The following is a 14943-nucleotide window of genomic DNA, read 5'->3' as shown; positions in this document are numbered from 1 at the left end:
TATATATATATATATATATATATATATATATCTTGAATCAATCCACGATCCAGTGTATACACGTCTCAGGCTAGATCACAACTCAAAGTATATATATTTTTGGAATCAACCTCAACCCTGTATAGCTAACTCAAACATTACTGCATATAGAGTGTCTATGGTTGTTCCAAATAATATATATAGATGGGTAGATATGATATGTCAAAACATTGTATACGTGTCTATGGTATCCTAAGATTACATAATATTTATAATACAATATAAATTAGTTAGGATATGTTTAGTCTAGATTTGTTACAAAATTTTCGTAGCTAAAACTAGCAATTTATCCAATTTTGTTTTATCCGTCATTTCTTCGTTTCAAATCCGTTTTGAGTGATTCAAGTTGCTAAGGTTTCATAATGAACTGAAATTTATGAAACTAAACAGAAAAAGTATAAGTTTATAGTCGGAAATACAGGTTACAAGTCATTTTTTAAAGAGGTAGTCATTTCCGTCGAAAAATCGACATCTTGATGACCATTTTGAAAAACATACTTTCACTTTGTGTTTAACCATGATTTTTGGATATAGTATCATGTTCATATGTAATATCATTTTTCCAGAAAACAAACTTCCAATTCAAAGATTAAGATACTTTTTATTTTTTTAACCCAAAACAGCCCCCGATTTCACCACGACTGCATATGTCCGATTTTACGGTGTTCTTCGTGTTTTCCGGTATTAATTCATTAAGTTAGCATATCATATAGATATAGAACATGTGTTTAGTTGATTTTAAAAGTCAAGTTAGAAGGATTAACTTTGTTTGCGAACAAGTTTAGAATTAACTAAACTATGTTCTAGTGATTACATGTTCAAATCTTCGAATAAGATAGTTTTATATATATATGAATCTAATGATGTTATGAACATTATTACTACCTCAAGTTTAGTAGGTAAACCTACTGGAAGTGACAAAAATCGATCTAGCTTCAAAGAATTCTTGGATGGCTTGAAAGTTCTTGAAGTAGAATCATGACTCGAAAACAAGTTCAAGTAAGATTTCCACTCGAAATAAGATAGTTATAGTTATAGAAATTGAATCAAAGTTTGAATATGAGTATTACCTTATATTAGAAAGATATCTTACTATAAATAAGAAAGATTTCTTGAGCTTAGATGATTACTTGGATTGGATTAGAAAGCTTGGAAGTAATCTTGCAAACTTAATAGTATTCTTGATTTTATGAAACTAGAACTTATAGAATTTATGAAGAACACTTAGAACTTGAAGATAGAACTTGAGGGAGATCAATTAGATGAAGAAAATTGAAGAATGAAAGTGTTTGTAGGTGTTTTTGGTCGTTGGTATATGGATTAGATATAAAGGATGTGTAAGTTTGTTTTCATGTAAATAATTCATGAATGATTTATAATATTTTTTGTAATTTTGTGAGATATTTCATGCTGGTTGCCAAATGATGGTTCTCACATATTTAATGACTCACATGGGCTGCTAAGGAGCTGATGATTGAGTGTATATACCAATAGTATATACATCTTAGAATCTGTGTATTGTACGAGTACGAATACGGGTGCATACGAGTAGAATTGTTGATGAAAATGAATGAGGATGTAATTATAAGCATTTTTGTTAAGTAGAAGTACTTTGATATGTTTCTTGAAGTCTTTCAAAAGTGTACTAATACATCTAAATACACTACATGTATATACATTTTAACTGAGTCGTTAAGTCATCATTAGTCGTTACATGTAAGTGTTGTTTTGAAACCTTTAGGTTAACGATCTTGTTAAATGTAATTAATTCATTGTTATTATACTTAAATGAGATGTTAAATTGTTATGTTAATATGATAACATGGTGTATGAATATATCTTAACATCATATATATATATATATATATATATATATATATATATATATATATATATATATATATATATACTTATACTATTACAACGATAATCGTTACATATATATATTGTTTCGAAATCCTTAAGTTAGTAGTCTCATCTTACTTGTATAGTTCATTGTTAATACACTCAATGATATACTTAATTATCATTTTATCATGTTAAATATAGTATATCAATATCTTATTACAATACATATGTATTTAGTAAGACGTTATTATAACGATAATCATTATGTATATCATTTCGAGCTTCATAATTCAATATTCTCATTTTTATGTATATCACACATTGTTAATATACCTAGTGAGATTCTTACATAACATAATCTCATGTTAAACATATATATATATATATATATATATATATATATATATATATATATATATATATATATATATATATATATATATATATATATATATATCATGTCGTTTTTACAAGTTTTAACGTTCGTGAATCGCCGGTCAACTTGGGTGGTCAATTGTCTACATGAAACTCATAACAAATAATCAAGTCTTAACAAGTTTGATTGCTTAACATGTTGATATTAGATATCATTTAATATATATAATTATGGAAAAGTTCGGGTCACTACATAACTGATCAGTTTCACGCGTGTATAAAAACTAGGTGTACAATGTAATAATAAACGTTATTCGTCCAGCGACGGTCATACAAATATGCATCAACACGGGCCATTCTCATATGTAATTGATTCTTCTACGGGTTTGGGCTCCCCATTAGCCGGTCGTGTTTATATAATATATTTGTCTTTCGGAAAGAAAAAAAAATATTCGTATTTGTATAACATATGATTTTTGGGTGGTTTTAGAAAAAGGTTGGTGATATTATTATCAAACAAGTTGCTAAATTATCAAACTTGTGCATTCAAAGCTTGTAATGTAAAAATTAAAAAACCACATTTGTGATGCATCTATAAAAGTCTTTCACCAAGTTATCTTCACCGAAAAATACCAATGGTGGTGAGGAAAATCTTCAAAAGGTCCCGTGATGGGTGTAAGTGGTGTGAAGTGAACTACAACTACTACAAGTTAAGTGATCAGGTGATGGACCATTGGTTTGAGTATCTGGCTCACCATGTGATCCAACTGACTTTCTCTCTTTGCCACTTCACACCTTCACTTGTATGACTTGTCAGTTGTCAATCAATCTAACCTCATTTTTTTATCGTTTAAATCTGGTACGGTTATGAATCTTAGTTCCATATTTAAGAAAATAAGTGGTGACCATTTTAACGTTGATTGATTTTATGTATATAATGGTCAATTAACAATACTGCATTTTATCCAAAATCAATGTACAAGTAAAATGCAATGTTGCGAATTGCGAATCAGGACGGTTAATCACATAAATCATATACTGTATAAAATTGTACGTCCACCTTATGAAAACTTAACATCGTAGTATTGTTTTATCAATTCGAAATGTGAAATAAATTTAACCTAAGTATGTGCAAGTTTCATACAATATGACATACGAATTATGTTGTTAAATTTACATTCTTTTATCACTAACCATTTGTCAGTTGAACCAATTAAAAGATTAGGTCAGCAAGTGTTTTTTATTGTATGTGTGACTTTCTACTAAAAGTTGAAATAGACCCCTAAACACAAGGTGATCACATTCATTATTCAATCATAAAAGGTCCTTTGGGGTTATGGAGTATTCATAGTTAAAAATAATAATTTACATTAAATACCACATAAGCCGAATATATATTTCGAACAGAAAACACGAAAAACATAAAACATATGAGTCGTCATCAGACAAAGAAGTTATCTGCTTACATTCACAAGGGGTTTCAATAGCTTGAAGAACAAAAGGATGCTACTTGTTTTTCAGTTAGTTCCTCACAAAATGATCTCTACGCGTTCTCTTCACTTTTACCACGCTATTTTAGGTTCCATTTTTCTATAATTCGCTATCGAATGTTTTTTATCCTATGGATGAGCTTTTCATATACCCCGATTTGTTATTCAACATCCCAATTTGGAATGTTAGCAGTAGCTTCGTTTACCATTTTTAAAAGAGTTACCTGCATCATACATAGAAATAGAACTTGAATTTGGATCTTCCTTTATAATAATAAATTTGCTTGAATGCTTGACTAGTAGTAACGGTATCCAACTTATAGGTAAATGAGTTGATCTGTTAAACCAGACCATTTATAAAATTTGAAAGTAAAGTTATCCAGGAATAGTTTTGCGAAAAACCAAGTGACTAAATCTACTGTTAGAGAGAAAGTTGTAATTTTAGTAATATCGATTTCGTAATCAATATTAAAAGAACTCAAAAAGAGGAACAAGAATGTGTTTTGTGGCCTTGTGGGTCATAGAACAATTCTAGACTTCTAGTATATGCACATGCATACTGCAACCCACCCACTTACTCTTTCAAGATTATATATCTCTGGGAAAAAGAATTATGGGACATAAAAACCTACCCCATATGCAAAATTGATCCAAATTTGACATTTAAGTTTAAATGGTTGCTTTTTTAATTTCAAGTTGATAAAAGGTATTTTAAAATTTATTAAGATCCAAAAACTAAAATAAGATATATACAAGTCTCCAGTTAAGATCTACCTATCCAGACGAAAATAGCACCATAAAAATTAAGTTTCAGAAATCAAAATTTATACTTTAACAGCAACAGATATTGGAAGACCAGTATAACCTTTAATTATTTGCTAATCATGCTTTAGATGTTTTATTTATTTTTTTATTACTCCAATCTTTATATATGGTGACTCTAATTTACGACAAAATCATTTAGAAGATCGTGACGAGTATACTTACCACACTTTCGGGAACCCCTGGTGGAGGCAAAGGTAAATTTCTTGGTGGAGGTCCCCGAAGATGTGATCTCTTGTCAAATCGCCATTCTCCAATCTTTCCATATGTTAGCTCACCCTACAAAAGTAAAATCTTTAGCTTAAATTCCATAAAGAACAACCAACACATGAGGTGGCAATTAAATCCATTCATAGATAGATTGGTCAATCTACAATGAGTCATATGTAAATAGATAAATGTTGAAGGGTTTCCCTGTTCAGCGAGGGGAGTATTGAGTATTTTTACTCACATGTATGCGGTCTAACCATGATCATTTCCCTTTCAACCCCAAGATGTGCTGCTAGTGAGGTTTGAACCCTAGACCTCTTGTGAGGATATAACGAAGCCAAGCTCTACACCATCATGTGATGGTTATTGAGTCATATATGTGAACTCAAAAGAATATCTTAAAAGAAAATGAGAGGGGGGCGAAGTGTATTCACATTGCATAAAGCATCCTAAATCACTTTGATTCAACAATTAGAATAGCTATAAGAAATTACCTTTTCTCGTAATCATACTCAACATTAATCATAAGGGATAAGAATAATGAAGACATCAGAGTGTGCCTGTGCGGTCAGCAGTGGCGGAAATAGCATGGGGCAAGGGGGGGCAGATGCCCCCAGTCGATTTGCAATTTTTAGTGTAAAAATTTTGGGTTTTTCGATTTTTGCCCCCGTTGGAAATTTTTTTTTGCCCCAAAACCACCATATTTTGCCCCAAAACCTCCGTATTTTGCCCCAAAACCTTCATATTTTGCCCAAAAACCTCCACATTTTGCTCAAAAATCACCACATTTTTCTCCAAAACCTCTATATTTTACCAAAAAAAAAATTGATACGCTTTAAAAAAATTTTCGCCCCGGGTGAAAAAAATTCATGTTTTCGCCACTGCCGGTCAGCCCTTTACGCAACCCCCCATTGACCATAAGTCTAAAAAACACCACTTTGCCAAGCAAAAGATATATAGAAAGCAGATTACCTTCATGTTATAGTCACATCCATAAGTGTAGTGGATGATAAACCTTTTCCCAGTTTCCAAGTCCCATGGGGGCTGACAAATTGAACACATGTTTTTATTAAAATGTTAATTCAGACTTGTAATTAGTACAGTAATCAATAGGTGAGTAACTGTAAATACCTGAAGCATAAAATCTTTCCGAAGAATATGTTGGACACCATGCAAAGCAGAGGCAACAGCATATGCATACCTGCCAACTCAAAATCAAAGTCAGAATTGTTGATTAAGTAATAAGTATGCAATATCCAAAAGGCTCAATCGCCTTACAAAAACTTCAACTCACATTTCTAATACCCATCCAAAAGTTTTATCAGTCTCGGGATCATCCTTCATTCTTAGAGAAACATTCATCCACGTTGGAGCAATTTTTTCGAGTAGATCCTATGTATAGTAAATTCAGTTGCTCAATAACATTCTTCAGAATCAACTTCGGTTTTATATAAAGGTGACAATATTGACTCATTCACTTATGATTGATAGAAACTGGTATGTTTTATCTCAAAGGGGCCGAATGGTGGTCAAAGGCCGCCTAAAATATATTTTTAATGCAGAAAACATTCTATATTTTCTATTGAAGTATTACAAATAATGTAGTCACATTTGACATATTAACTTTTAATTGAAGGTTTTAAAACCTTAGTTCAAAAAGTATTTCAGGTCAACGCAAATTGACCCGTATTAAAATACCTGCTTTAACCAGTAAACCACCTTTTTCCCCACCTCGACTTTTATACAAAGAAGTGTTTCAATATATGAACATTATATAAAAATTAATTTAGTAGTACCTTTCTTATGATAACAGGAGAATTACCAATTGGGTCAACATTAGTTACTGGCCCATGTTCCTTAGGATAATATTTTCTAATTATATTTTCATTTTCTTCAGGCTTGATGTAAAAAAAAGGGAATCCAGCAGGAAATTCGTCACGCGCTAAATTAGGGAGTGGATTCACAAATATGTGGTCAGGCTCTGCCATCAATATGTAGCTGCAAGGGTAAAATCAGTCATTAAGATTTGTTGAATTTAGTTAAATAAAAAATAAAATTAAAATTGACCACCAAAAGAATGCTTACTCCTCTTCAATATTAGCCCTTTCCAGCCATTGCACAAAGGCCCAAGGTCTATTTAAAACTATGTACCCCTGAATACCAAGTGAAATACACGTCACGAAATCAAATATATAGTTATATGTAAATTGTGATGAAAGCTATCATGTGCAGAATTATATGAAGCGCCACAGGCCCCCAGTTATCAGACAATTGATTAATGTGTATTCAACATTTTCTATTTACTCATTATATCAGAAGTTAGAGGAGATAATACTGAATTTTGCAGGCTCATATCAATATCATTAACTTTAAAATCATAACATGTATATATATGACTGGAAAATACATAAAGCCAACAAATTTATTATACTAAAGAACAGATATATAATTGTTATTATGCAATACTTTCAATAGTACTTTATCAAGAAGATTATAATTTTGTAATTAAAAAAAAAAAAAGTAAAGAAAAAGAAAATCATTGCAGATCGAGTCAACCTACAAAGACTACCTGTTTTGACCCGAGCCCATTTTGACAAGTTCCCCACACAAGGCCCCGACCATATTGTCACCTCTGCATAGTAGCATATAGCTAGGGCAACTTAATGGAAAATAACTGAAAGAAATAGATTTGGTCTCTTACTCGATCCAAACCAGATGGAAGCGGGTCAACTACAACAGTTGGAATTTCATCCATCAAATTATCCGGTTGTCCAGAATGCAAAATCCTAGTAAACTTTCCCATCTCTGATCCATCCATATCTTTTGTTTTTTTATACCAATAATACATAATTCGGCATTGCCATTTACTATAAGGAGCATCTGTAGCTGTCAATGCAACATGAAATAGCTTCTTGGTACCCCGTGATCTCTTCATATTATCAGGCATCTCAACAATAGGATCATATACACCTCCTGAACTTACTGTTTTGTTGTGAATTACCATCGTAATTAAATTATATGTTGCAAAGAATGAACCGATAGCCAAAAGAATAAGAAACGACGATGATGTGCAACTGAATGTTTTTCTCACCATTTTAGCTTCTATTAAAGAAACATTAACCTTTTAATTACCACTTTTGAGGAGCTAATAAAGTCAGTAGCGTTCACTCAAACCGCGTAATCCAATCTGTATAAGACACATTCAAAGTCAATGTCATTTACAAGTCAACCAGTTGACTTAACTATATAGATGCATAACAGGCTATACAGCAAGGGGATATGATACTAAACTTAAGCATCAAGTCTAATAAAGCAACCAATACAGCCACATTAAATTAATTTATGGGAAAGTTACGTTCTTGAGTAACATACTATGTGCAATTCCCTAAACTTGGGTAACCTTTGTGTTTATCTCTAATTTAGGGAAATTATAACCTTAATTAATGTCAACTCTTAGACTTATTGAAGACGTTAGAGTATTACATTTCCAAAATTTGAGAAAAACAATATTACACAATTGAGGAAATGTTAGTGCCGATAGATGTACTTATCAATAGTTCAATTCAATCTTCATAAAGAATAAAGATAATAAATTCACATAGTAACAAAATAGATATAAGGACAACCATTATGATCCTCATTCTTGGCTTTAGGCAGCTTTCAAGGAAAACTATTCAGACCGGTTGCAACCATCACCGCCCTTGGGGTTTTTTACCCCGCCGTTGCTTCGGCGCCACTGCTAGCGCAAGTGGTGGTGGGCGCCGTTGATCGGCCGTGAACCCAAATGCTATGCATTGATCGATTGGAAGACGGGCAAATGTGGGGTCAAATAAAATGCACCCAATAGTTAAAACCTAAATTCATTCAATAATAATAATATATAAAAATATAAAATATTGATGTGGGGTCAATGTGGTTGGTGTGATGGTTGTTAGTAAATGTGGTTGGGAATGTGGTTGGAAGAAGCTGTTGAGGATGTGGCACAGTGTGGTTGAAAAAGTGTAGTGATGGTTGAGAGTAGTCTTAGTCAATCAATCCCAAAACACTCATATACATGGAAAACATTAAATAAATTGTAACAATTTTACTTGATTTTAGCCATTAACAACTCTGTACTCGTTAGAACTAGGGTGAATCATCAAGATCTTACTGAATATAACTTGAATTTGAAGATTAAACTAACAAATTGAGTCCGATCACATAAAAAGAATAGCATTTTATGAATATCAATTCTAAAACAAACTCTAATATCCCAACATTTCCTGTCGAATTTGATCAAGATCAACTTAATCATTACTGTAGAAACTACAGACTAATAATAATGTATACACAAGAGTCATTAAAACCTAAATTACACTTCAATCCATAAACCCTAATCATAATGTCGCTACAACAGGACCTTTCAAATTCAATAAAATCAACATACTTCATAATTAAATCGATAGAAATAACTCACACAGTCTACACAACACGGACAATAGATACCATAAAGCCCTAATTTAAAAGCTACACTGGCAGAAATTATACCTTAATTGAGGAAGTAGTATCTGTAAAAAAGTAAAAGAAGGCTTGGATCACAAGGCAGAAAACGACATCGTGCAAGCAATGAAACAGCAGCAGAATCGTGTGTGTGTGTGTGTGTGTGTTGGCAAATGGAAGAGTGATTCAACGCTGAAATTGAGATGAAAATGAGATCCAATTGACGAGAAACTGAAGAATAATAAATAAAATTAAATGATGGAAGGGTTTTTGTATTGTTTTATTTGTTTATTTAGGTTTAATGATTTTATATTAAATTAAAATTAAATGATTTTAGTGAGTGCTTTGAACTAAATTGGGTGAAGGTGATTAGGTGACTATAATACTGTGGAGGTCGTGTTCTGCATCTTCTTCTTCAAATGAATTTAATTGAATTGAATTGAATATTTATAATGTTAAATATTCATTCACATGGCCCATGGTGACATGGATAAAAGGGATTTATATGCTACTTGTTGATTGTTGATTTATATGCCTTGAGATCCTTTGAACAGATCGTAAGTTACATTCTCCATAATTTATTTTTTTTTTAATAGAAAGGAAAAGAAACCGATGAATTAATAAATGATAATGATTCTCCATTTTTTATTTTAAGTGGAAAGACAATGATAGTAGATGATTAGAAAGGATAGTACATTACGTTTTTGTTAAGAATACTTTCCGCGCATATTTGAATAGATTAGAAAGAATAATAAAACACTCACATACCTTTTCTTTTCTATTCTTTTCAGCTCGAAAAAAAACTCGAGAATAAAGCGTTAAAGTTTTGAAAACCATCACATAATAATCTTATTAAGTTGCATAACCACCTTGTAATGTGTGAAAGTATTAAAGTTCGAGTCTATCTCTTAAAATATTTATATTTATTCGATTTATGGAGTGACTTCGAAAAGATTTTACCGACATATGTTCTTGAATTTCAAATATTTGTCTTCCAATAAAAAAAAATCGGATTAAATTGCAAAGAACACCTGATTATTGACGCTTTGTAGTAGTTTTAAAAATATCATCACAACAATTATGATTTATGATATTATATAATACAACACCTTTAAACATATTTAATAGTGTAAGGATAAAACTTGATAGTAAGAATATATAACTAAATTTTTTTTTTTGAAAAGCAAAAAAGATTTATTTTATTATTTAAAATATAACAATACAAGTCCCTATATGCTACTATACAATGCTATAAACAAACGGAACCGACAGGAAAGATATAAGGAATTAATTAAACTATAAAATCGGAAGAGACGTATACTAGATAACACTATGAGGGACGAACTTGAGTAAGAAAACACAAGCAGGGAAGGAGGGGGCAACAGTACCGATAAAGCGGCGACAAAGTTGACACACAACCAACCCATTTAATCTAACCCACATAGGCTAAATAGCATAACGAACAATGTCCGATTTAAATAAGCCTTATTAGCCGATTCCCATGCGGTTTGGAGACGCGTAGAATGACGGATTGAGAAGCCATTGGTGCCACTCGATAGGTGTTTTCTTTCGTGATCGGTTTGAGATCCAGCTAAAGCTTTGAGATTGAATCTCGGAGATTATCGCTGCGGGGTTCCATATTTTTCCGGAAAAAATCTTTAAGTTTCTATGCTTCCAAATAATGTAACACGCAATCCATTTAGTGGCTTGCCATATGGAAGATCCGATGGGGTTATGTGTGAAACCTTGATCGGAGATGATGGCTTCATTGATGTTAGAGATTCTTATGTTGTTTTGATTCCACCAATCAAGTAATTGTGTCCAAATTGAAGTTATTTTTTGACAATTTACCAACGCATGTTCAATGGTTTCAAAATGATGCTCGCATAAGGGACATAAGATGGTATGAAGGTCAATTCCTTTTTTATCTAGTTCGCTTCTGACCGGAATTTTTTGTTGAATGACCCTCTATGAGAAAATGTAGATCTTTTGTGGGACGTATTTGTTTTTAGGTAATGATAAGTTTCTAGAGTTTGTGCCGTATTTAAGCTTGTTGATCAGATTTGACATTGTTGATGTAGTATAGATGCCGGATGCGTCAGGGGAAAATTTCCATGAATCAGGACGATCTGAAATATTAACGGAGATTAATAAGTTGTTGAGCTCCGTGAGTTCATCTATTGCGCGACCACTTGGGGGCGGGACCAGTCCCAATTACCAATCGATGTGGAGTTAACGTTCAGAATTCTTTCAGCAACAGTTACGTCTTTACGGGATTCCAACATGAATAATCTATGGAACGTAGATTTTAAGCACTCAGAACCGACCCATATATCATGCCAGAAACTTATTGATGTTCCATTTCCTATGCGCTTTGTAATCGATGATGTGAAGGATGTGCCAATATTGTCAGCAACCTTTCCGGCTTTAATAATCTCTTTCCATATGGTGCGACCTGAAATGTTCCTGCATAAAAAGTTAGTATCCAACCCCCCCCCCCCCCGGCCCATAAATGCTTTTGATAATTTTTACCCATAACGCGTTGTCTTCGTTTTTAAAACGCCACCACCACTTGCATAATAATGATATGTTTTTGGCAAAGAGGGACCCCACATTTAAACCCCCACAATCGTATGGTAAAATAATTTGATCCCATTTAATCCAATTAATTTTATTATCGTTTGAAGAACCTCCCCAGAAGAATTTTCGTCTTTTAGATTCAAGTACCCTAAGGATAGCGGAAGGTGCATGAAATAGAGAGAAGTAGTATAATGGGATACTACTAAGAATAGATTTGATGATCGTAAGTCGACCTCCGAAGGAGATAGATTTGGCAGCCCAATCCGAAAGCCTTTTGTCGAATTTTTCAACGATTGGTTGCCAAGAGGAAGCGTGAGAAGTGGGAACACCGATAGGAAGACCAAGATAGGTGAAAGGGGTAGATCCCGCAGAACAATTCATGTAGTAGGCCATTTGCTCGGTTTCGGTCATAGAAGTACCAATACCGTAAAGCTTGCTTGTGCGGAAGTTAACTTTTAGACCCGAGATATTTTCAAAACATTTTAGGAGTTTAGAGATATATTTGGCATTTCTTTTATTCCATTCACCGAAAAAGATTGTGTCATCAGCATATTGTAGATGTGTAATGATAAGGTTGTCATGTCCGATCTTTAACCCATGCAAATGACCATTGGTTAATGCTCTTTTGACCAGAATGTTAAGACCTTCGGCAACAATGATGAACAGGAACGGCGAAATGGGATCGCCTTGTCGAATTCCTCTTTCGGGGAAGAATTCTTTGGTGGGAGAGCCGTTGATTAGAACAGAAATAGACGATGAGCAAAGGCATGCTCGAATGAATCCAATCCATTTTGAACCAAAACCCATGAATTGCATGGTTTTAAATAGAAAGTCCCACTCGATGCAGTCGAATGCCTTTTCAAAGTCAACTTTAAAGATTAAACCTTTTTGCTTTTTACGTTTTAATTCATCAATTATTTCATTTGCAATTAGGACGCTATCGAGGATATTTCGGCCTTTAAGGAAAGCGGTTTGTTCAGTTCCGATGACTTTATGAATAACCTTGGCAAGGCGATTGGAGAGTATTTTAGTGAGGATTTTATAGTAGCTACCTATTAGGCAGATTGGGCGATATTCATTTAATCCAATTGGATTAGGCTTTTTAGGGATTAAAGTGAAGAAGGAAGCATTACAGCCTTTGGAAATTTCAGAGTTGTCCCAGAACCAATCTAGAGATTTAATGAGGTCGGTTTTTATCAATTCCCAGTGTTTTTTAAAGAATTTCATATTGAAACCGTCCGGCCCAGGAGCTTTAGAGCTATCGAAATTACATATGGCTTCCCATATTTCGTTTTCGCTAAATTTAGCTTCTAAGAGTTGATTGTCCAAGGAGGTAATGTATTCGAGGTGAGAGACATTGTCGAAAGGGCATTCATCACGTAATTGTTTGGATTGGAAGATATTGTTAAAATAAGAGTATGCTTCTTGTTTTATTAGATTAGGATCTTCAGACCATGTACCATTAATGGATAGACCGTGGATATTGTTTTTACTTGTTCTTCTTTTAATATAGTTATGAAAATATTTTGAATTTTCATCACCCTCAAGCGCCCATTTAATCCTAGATTTTTGTTTAAGCATATTAATTTTCTTTTTTTCTTTGTCGATGTGTTGCATTTTTTCACCGATCCATTTTTGTTTTTCTGTTTCGGAAAGTGGTCTGATTTCGGCGGGTTGTTCCCAATTATTACATTCAGTTATGTGGTCACGTATTTGAGAGTCTATGTTATCAAGTTGGTTACTATGTTTTTTAAGTTCCAATTTAACATTTTTTAATTTATTACGGAAAGTGCAGTCTGGACTATTCCCACTAGTGGGGGTCAACCAAGCCCTTTTTATGACGGTGTCGGCATCTTTAAGATCAAGCCATGTGTCAAAGACACGTATAGGCTTAGGGCCAGAGTCAAGGAGGTTATTCCTTAGAATGATGGGGCAGTGATCAGAGAGGTCCCGATCGAGAGTTTTGGAGGATGTGTTTGGCCAGAAAGTGAAGATTCCATCGGAGATGAGAAATCGATCTAGTTTACTAAATTTCATTGTTTTTTCACATATCCTTGTAAACCTTTTTCCGCCTAAAGGAAGATCTATTAACCCGGAGTTATTTATAAAATTATTAAAATTATCTGCCCAATGTTGATTATATTCAGTATTCATACGTTCTGTCTTGTTTCTTACTTCGTTGAAATCGCCAAAAACAATGTGTGGAATATTAAGAGAGTTAATGAGGGATGAAAGTTCGTTCCATAGTCTAATTTTTTTCGAGTGAGAATGAGGACCATATACATTGATGAAGGCAATTTCAGAATCGAAACCCGCCCACGTACCACATATCGCTAAAAAGAATTCGCCTTCAATAGCATAGTTGAATGAGAAAATATTAGTATCCCAAATAGTTAAGATACCTCCGGAAGCACCAACCGAGTCCTTTTGGACGAATTTAAAGTCAGAATTTCCCCAGAAAGATTCAATGGTGTTATCACGTGTTTGACCGCATTTGGTTTCTTGAAGACCTAGAATCGTTGGTTTTTCTATATTGCAAATTCGCTTAATCCAACTTAGTTTACCCGTTTGCCCAATACCCCGAATATTTAAAGAAATAGTACACATGAGAAAAACTTACAGATATCGATGTGACGGAAGTGGATTCACTGTTTGTTGCGACGAATCCCGATGCTTTTCCCGAATTCAAACGTGTCCATACTTTTGCTAGAGAAGGATCCTGACTTATTATTCTTGTTGTTATGCAACGTGTCGGTGTGAGATCCCTTCGAATAATAAGATGTGCTACCACCACCATTAGCCGATGACTTACAACGTTTAGCCAGTTGTGAGATTCTAAGCTTTTGACCACTTCTAGCTAGATGTTTGATGTAAAGCATGTTGGATCTAGGTCTTTTTAGCTCGGAAACTTTTGGTTTAGGAATAGGTTTGGCAACGGTGCTTGAGATTTTTCTTTTTTTAGTGATTTTGTTACCCGTAACAAGTAAAGGTTCAAGGTTGAAGGGATCGGAATTAGTTTGTTGTATTTTGTTCGGGGCGGGCATAAAGTTTAATGGAGAGTTAGGTTTGGGATTTAATGGTGTATTATAAGGGGTGTCGG

The 14943-nt window shown here is 33.5% G+C and overlaps 1 protein-coding gene across 1 annotated transcript; it reads right to left on the bottom strand.

Moving 5' to 3' along the window:
- Window positions 1–3571: 3571 nt before the first annotated feature.
- LOC139871705 (hydroxyproline O-arabinosyltransferase NOD3) lies at window positions 3572–9670 on the bottom strand. The gene is made up of 9 exons (XM_071859438.1): window positions 9312–9670; window positions 7486–7971; window positions 6870–6937; window positions 6581–6782; window positions 6079–6176; window positions 5916–5985; window positions 5757–5828; window positions 4740–4853; window positions 3572–3976 (listed from the first exon to the last, which is right to left on the bottom strand). Exons 2-9 carry the CDS (start codon window positions 7876–7878, stop codon window positions 3914–3916), a joined length of 1080 nt encoding a protein of 359 aa, XP_071715539.1. The 5' UTR covers window positions 7879–7971; window positions 9312–9670; the 3' UTR covers window positions 3572–3913.
- Window positions 9671–14943: the final 5273 nt, after the last annotated feature.

This window comes from Rutidosis leptorrhynchoides, chromosome 1 (assembly GCF_046630445.1).
Source record: "Rutidosis leptorrhynchoides isolate AG116_Rl617_1_P2 chromosome 1, CSIRO_AGI_Rlap_v1, whole genome shotgun sequence".
Classification (NCBI taxonomy): domain Eukaryota; kingdom Viridiplantae; phylum Streptophyta; class Magnoliopsida; order Asterales; family Asteraceae; genus Rutidosis; species Rutidosis leptorrhynchoides.
The sequence above is the reverse complement of the archived record's forward strand: the minus strand, read 5'-3'. Positions and strand labels throughout refer to the sequence as shown.